Source organism: Myotis brandtii, unplaced genomic scaffold (assembly GCF_000412655.1).
Source record: "Myotis brandtii unplaced genomic scaffold, ASM41265v1 scaffold1058, whole genome shotgun sequence".
In the NCBI taxonomy this organism is placed as follows: domain Eukaryota; kingdom Metazoa; phylum Chordata; class Mammalia; order Chiroptera; family Vespertilionidae; genus Myotis; species Myotis brandtii.
This window is the reverse complement of record NW_005353572.1, coordinates 397,728-404,794: the sequence shown is the minus strand read 5'-3', so window position 1 is coordinate 404,794 and position 7,067 is coordinate 397,728. Positions and strand designations below refer to the sequence as shown.

Sequence of the window (7,067 nt, the reverse complement as noted above, 5' to 3'; positions counted from 1 at the left end):
AGACCCACACTCAAGGGGCCAAAGAGCCGCATGTGGCTCTCGAGCCACGGTTTGCCAACCACGGTGCTAGGACAATGGAAACTAAGGAGAAAATAAACAAATGGGACTACATCAAAATAAAAAGCTTCTGCACTGCATAAGGAACCATCAACAAAACAACAAGACAACCCACTACATGGGAGAACATATCTGCCAATGATACATCGGATAAGAGGTTAATCTCCAAAATATATAGGGAACTCATACAACTTAACAAAAGGAAGACAAACAATCCAATTAAAAAATGGGCAAAGGATCTAAATAGACCCTTACCCAAAGTGGACATACAGAAAGCCAAGAGACATATACAAAAATGCTCAGTCACTAATCATCCAAGAGATACAAATAAAAAAGACAATGAGATTATCACCTCACACCGGTCAGAATGGCTAGCATCAACAAATCAACAAACGACAAATATTGGTGAGGTTGTGGAGAAAAGGGAACCCTAGTACACTGCTGGCAATGCAGACTGATGCAGCCATTATGTAAAACATCCATTGACCCAGTAATCCCACTTCTAGGATTATACCCTAGGAAACCCAAAACACTCATCAGAAAGAATATATGCACCCCTAGGTTCATAGCAGTGCAATTTACAATAGCTAAGATTTGGAAATAGCCTAAGTGCCCATCAGTAGATGAGTGGATTAAAAAGCTGTGGTATAAAAATAAATAAAATGAAGGATAAAAATCATATGATAATACCAACAGATGCAGAGAAAGCATTAAAAAAAAAAAAAAAAAGCTGTGGTATGCCCTAGCTGGTTTGGCTCAGTGGATAGAGCGTCGGACTGCGGATTGAAGGATCCCGGGTTTGATTCCGGTCAAGGGCACATACCCGGGTTGTGGGCTTGATCCCCAGTAGGGGGTGTGCAGGAGGCAGCCAATCAATGATTCTCTCTCATCATTGATGTTTCTATCTCTCTACCTTCCTCTCTGAAATCAATAAAAATATATATTTTTTTAAAAAGCTGTGGTAAAAATAAAGCTGTGGTACATTTACACCATGGAATACTATGCGGCAACAAAAAAGAAAGAACTCTTACCATTTGCATCAGCATGGATGGACCTGGAGAGTATTATGCTAAGCGAAATAAGCCAGAGAAAGGTAAGTATCACATGATCTCACTCATATGTGGACTCTAATGAATCAAATAAACTGATGATCAAAAATAGCCCCAGAGCCCAGAACCTGAAGGGGGTGAGGGTCTGGGGGAGGGGGGGCAGGCTGGAAGAGATTAATGGGGGAATAAGGAGGACCTATGTAATACCTTCAACAGTAAAGATTTTAAATATAAATAAATAAATAAAATACATAAATTGAAAAAAATCAATGGGAAAAAAATATCCTCAAGTGAGGATTAACAACTAACAAACAAACAAAGAAGCACCTAAAACTGCCCTGGCTGGTGTTTCTCAGCCCACACACCAAAGGGTCTAGGGCAGGGGTGGGCAATCCCTGGCACGCCAGTAACTTTTGCTGGCACGGGAAACCCTCTCTTATAATCTTCCATTTACAGTTGTGAATCTTTGTTCTCAGTGATGAATTTTGTTAAGTCTCATAATAGGAGTAGCCTGACGGATGAAAGTAGTAGCTCGTGCATATCTCTGAAGGTCACGAAATATAAACCTGATGTAAAATCTCTGTCATCAGTGATGCAGCAGCAAAAGTCCCACTGATAATAGCAAACGGAGTCATAAAGTTTTCTGTCGGACTATCAGTGTACATGTATACATTAAAAAATAAATGTATTTTTCATCATCATATACTGTGTTTTTGTCGCTTGAATGAATTTTATTATTTCTTCAAGGTTCTTCACATACGTACACCTTAAGAGATATCAAGTAGGCGTAACATGTTCTCAAAAAATTAGGGTTGGCACGCAGAAGAATTTTGAGTCAGAGATTTTGCTGGTTTTGGCACGCACTCACAAAAAGGTTGCCCACCCCTGGTCTAGGGTTTGATTTTGAGTCAAGGGAATGTACCTTGGTTTCAGGTTTGATCCCTACCCCATCAGGGCACGTTCAGGAGGCACATGTCTCTCTCACATCGATGTTTCTCTGTTTTTCTCTCTCTCTCTTTCTCTCCCCTCCCTCCTTCCTTTCCCCTCTCTCTAAAATTCAATGGGGAAAATATCCTCGGGTGAGGATTAACAAAAAAATAACAACACCTAAAACTATAAGAAACTATAAGCAGAAATTTATCTGCTCCATTTACTAATGTTTCTGGAAATAACATGATCCAGTCCTGAAAGTTAGCTCCAAGGAAAGAGGAGTTACCTTGCAGCTCTGCTGGTTGGGATTCCAAGATAGTACATAGCCTCACTACACAAAAATTCTCTCACTGAGGAACGAAGTACAGCTCTGCCATCACCATTTCTACAGGAAATAAGATTAAAAGATTTTCAATGACAAAGACAACATCATTTTAATTTAGTTAAGTAAAAAAAACCAAACAAACGAAAAAAACTGTACCGGGAGTATGGGGTCTTTCCTGAGCCTTTTAACTGAAGTTCCCACTTTTCACCCAGCCTTCAAAAAATATGTAAGTATTAGAAAATTCATGTAAATATTTAGCAGAAAAGTTATTCAAGAAAACATGTGGTACCTGTTCATGTAAATTCCAATAAGATGGGCTCTTCCATCCCCAAGCTGATCTGCCCATATTCCAAACTAAAAGGGAAAAAGGAAAATCAGTCGTGTTTATTAATCCCTATGAGCTTTTATAGTAATTTTATAGCCAAGGCTATTTCATCAAAATTGAGAGTGAGCTCTCGGGCCGACATCTTGGTGAGGCAGCAGCGGTGCCCTGCCCTCCGAGTCTCGCAATGCCACCCAAGGATGACAAGAAGAAGAAAGATGCTGGAAAGTCAGTCAAGAAAGACAAGACCACGTGAAGATTTTTTGCAGGCCAAATAGAAGAAGTGGTCCAAAGGCAAAGTTTGGGACAAGCTCAATAACCTGGTCTTGTTTGACAAACTCTGTAAGGAAGTTCCCAATGACAAGCTTATTACCCCAGCTGTGGTCTCGGAGAGACTGAAGATTCGTGGCTCTTTGACCAGGGCAGTCCTTCAGGAGCTCCTTAGTAAAGGACTTATTAAACCAGCCTCAAGGCACAGAGCTCAGGTAATTTACACCAGAAACACCAGAGGTGGGGATGCCCCAGTTGCTGGAGAAGATGCATGAGCAATAGGTCTCACTGGCTGTACATTTTGAAAAATAAAACTTTGTTAAATAAAAAAAATTTTTGAGAATGAGGTACTGCATTTTGGAGATTACAATAGTCAACAACTCTAATAAAAGTGAAACTAAAATTCAATCAATAAAACATAAGTGAAATTTATCTTAAAAATATAAACTTAAGACATATAATCAATTTCTTTTCATCTTATAGCTGAGTTTACATTTGTTAGGTGTAGAAAACTTAGAACTGATCTATTTAATTCCATAATGTGAACTAGGAACAATTTCTTAGCAGAAAAATTTCCTATACTGTACATTTGCAATATAAAATCAGGAACACACTTGTACCTGAAAAATTGCTTTTGAACTTGCATGATGAGCTGTTTCCAAACTCTTCTGCTAAAATTTGTTCGTGGTTGTTCAACTCCTAGCTATGCCACTAGTTGTGGAATTTGTTTGTTACTTAATCTCACTGAGACTAACCTTTCATTTCTGTAAAATGGGATAACCCTTGTTGTAAGAATTATCACTAATACAGGGATGGGCAAAAGTAGGTTTACAATTGTTTGTATGGAAAATAATACAACAATTAATAAATAATAATACAAGAATAAACTCTGTGGGGGAGATGGGGGGATAAGGACACATATGTAATACCTTAATCAATAAAGAAAATTTAAAAATAAATAAAAACAAAACAAAAAAAGAATAAACTCTGTTTCACATACAATTGTAAACTTTTACCCATTTCTGTATATGCAAAATGCTACGTACTAAGTCCGACATTTTCAAGTGTTCAAAAGATGCTAATTATTATTGTCAACAATTATTGCTAATTCAGATGTCAGTCCATTCTCCACACAGAAGTTACTTCCACCAGAAAACTTTTTCTAAATTTCTGGGACTCGGAGGGAGGTCCTATAAATTGCCGTAACTCCTATACTTACCCATATCACAACTTAATGTTATTGGAATTTGTTTAGTTTTCTATCCCTTCCCCTAAAGTATTAGCAATTTGAGCAAAGGGGACAAGTCTTATTCACCATCATAGCTCCTGGCATTTAAAAGGAGTTATATAAACAGCTGTGGAATATTTAAATAATATTTACAGTTCTGGAAGAAAAACATGAAATTGAGAAGAAAAAATGTGTACAGTAATTTAATTTTTTATCTTAACTAGGACTGGGCCACCATTAATTAATTTTAGCTGTGGAATATGTCTAAAAGCACAGGTCTGAGAGGTGCTCTCAGCATATTCTGGAAAGTTCTAAAGTTGCCAATATGTTAGGTATATCCCACACCATGAAAGGTAAGCAGAAAGAATGGTGAACCCAAAGCTGGGAGTGAAATCAGGAAACAGGAAGGTAGTTCTCCATTAATAAAAGAGAAAGCATTGCCCTGGCTGACATAGCTCAGTGGGTTGGACATCATCACATGCACAGAAAAGTTGCTGGGTTCGATTCCAGGTCAAGGTACATGCCAGGGTTTCGGGCTTGATCCCCAGTGGGGGGCATGCAAGAGGCAGCTGATTGATACTTCATTCTCACATTGATGCTTCTCTCTCTCTCTCTCTCTCTCTCTCAAAATCAATAAAAATACGTTTTTAGAAAAGAGAGAAAGCATTTACTGGATTTTAAGTTCAAAATGGCAAAGCCATACTTATAAACAAATATTTATAATTTCAAATCAGGGAGGAGTAGCAAGAGGAGAAATATGAAATTGATAAAAGTATAGTCTAATTTACTACCCAAAACAGTACAAAAAAAAGTACAGCTTAACAACACTCTGCAGGGCTTAAGGTTTGCATTTGTACTTTAACAGCACATGTGAGTACTGGTATAAATGCTGATAAATTTACCCTATATGGAAATGACTTTTTGAACCATGGGAAAAACTGTAAGGATCGTCTAGTCCAGAAGATTCTAAACTGAGAAACATAGTTCAGCAAAATGTTGAGAGTTATTTCTTAAAAACAAAGCAATCACAGACTCCTGCAGTCAAATATGTTTGGAAAACGGGTGAGTCAAATAAAATTAAGCAGATTTCTTTCCCATGGCACTTCTCACAACTGCTGCAAGGATCTTGGTCAACCCTGGCACATTACTGATCAGGACACTGAGGTTCATGTTTCTTCTAGACGACCCATTGAGTACTTTTCAATTCTAATGGTCATGCCACTTTGCTTCTTAGCGTCTCTGTTAATTTTCCTGCTTAGGTAGTAGAAAAATGGAAGCAATAAAAATCTTAAAGGAATTAACTACCACAACAAACAGAGCTTGATACTAATTATAAAAATAGCTATCATGAAAGCCCTTTTCATATATTTCCTAACTTAATTTTTACTCCAACTCTATTATACTTTGCTATTTGTCCTAAAAACTATTCCTGAGTAAACCAGCCACCAAAAAGACCAGTGTTAAGTTAATCTTCTCTAGCTCAAAGGAAAGTCACAGCAATTTCAACAATTGGTTCTGTGTTCCTTCTCCTTTCTTTTTTTAATGTGTTTTTATTGATTTCAAAGAGAGGAAGGGAGACAGGGATAGAAACATCAATGAGAGAGAATCATTGATCGGCTGCCTCCTGCACGCCCCTCACTGGGGATCGATCCTGCAACCCAGGCATGTGTCTTGACTGGAAATGGAACTGTGACCTCCTAGTTCATGGGTTGACTCTCAACCACTGAGCCACACTGGCTGGGCTCCTTCTTCTTTTAAAAAAAATTACTAGAGACCATATCTGAACTTGCTTCATTTCTTGAAGGTACCTTCCTAATTGCTTCAGCATCTATAACATCCCCAATTAATCCTGATATAATTTCTAGCAATTCTAAAACTTTGCTCTACAGCTATCTCAGCAAAGTTAAAATCTATTTGTCCTTCTAAGGCTTTTATATTGACAAACTGTGCTACCTGACTTTGCCTAAATCTCTTCATTGAATGAGTCCTGTAGCAATAATTCACAGAAATTCTATACTTGTGCTGGCCCAGTTTTCTCAATTCCATTAAAGAAATTTAGGTTCGAGAAACCAAGATGGCGGCATAAACACCTGAAATTGCTGCCTTGCACAACCACTTCAAAAATACAACTAAAAGACAAAACGGACATCATCCAGAACTACAGTAAGCCTGGCTGAGTGGAAATTCTACAACTAGAAGGAAAGAGGAAAGCACACTGAGACTCAGAGGAGGTGTGGAAGTAAAGTGCAGAGGTACAGAGGTGCATGTGGAAAGGGCTGGCAACTGAGGACACGGTTGTCTTTTTCAATTGGGAGGGAGTCTCAAGCCCCTGACTGCTCTGAACTCCAGTTCCGGGCCAGTCCCTGGGGACCCAGACTCTTGTGGGAAGAAACTGGACTGTCTGGCATCGGGCGGAACACGAGGGCGGCTTTCTCTCAGAGGTACTTGCAGCGATTACTGTGGGACACTGAGACCCAGGGCCTCTTAGGGCAGGGGTGAGGATCAGCCATAGCTGTTTGCTCCGCCCTGTTGATTCCCCGAGACCCCGCCCCACCCAAGCTGTGCACAGAGGCTTTTGCATATGAATGGCCTGGCCCTTTGAGATCTAAAATTACCTAACAAACTGCAGCTGGGTGGGAGAGACCCAGAACATCCAAAAGAAGGCCCAAGGCCCAAAAGCAGCTTGCATTGCTTCACAGCTGGACCTCATCTGGGCACCTCCAAACCCCAAACAAAGAAGAGGAATCTGCAGATCTCCTCGTAGCTCCTGCTGGGTAGCCTCAGGAAGAGGCTAAATCAACACCTCCTTAGAGATCCAAGAGCCAGTGTACCCAGTGGTCAGAGTGGGACCATCCAGATTACAACTCCTCAGATCCATAAGGGACA

General features: G+C 39.5%; 1 protein-coding gene and 1 pseudogene across 4 annotated transcripts in view; one reads left to right on the top strand and one right to left on the bottom strand.

The window, feature by feature from the left end:
• Positions 1 to 7,067, bottom strand: part of LOC102254518 (UPF0061 protein ETA_18310-like) — a 46,191-nt gene that overhangs the window by 31,783 nt on the left and 7,341 nt on the right. For 3 of the 4 annotated variants that reach the window (XM_005856973.2, XM_014540683.1, XM_014540689.1), the window contains 3 exons: positions 2,651 to 2,715; positions 2,518 to 2,574; positions 2,323 to 2,421 (listed from right to left, as the gene is read on the bottom strand). In XM_005856973.2, the coding sequence (XP_005857035.1) occupies positions 2,323 to 2,421; positions 2,518 to 2,574; positions 2,651 to 2,715 (221 nt within the window). The remainder of the gene's footprint in view (positions 1 to 2,322; positions 2,422 to 2,517; positions 2,575 to 2,650; positions 2,716 to 7,067) is intronic. The other variant, XM_014540678.1, reaches the window with a different exon arrangement.
• On the top strand, positions 2,785 to 3,228 carry LOC102254217 (annotated as a pseudogene).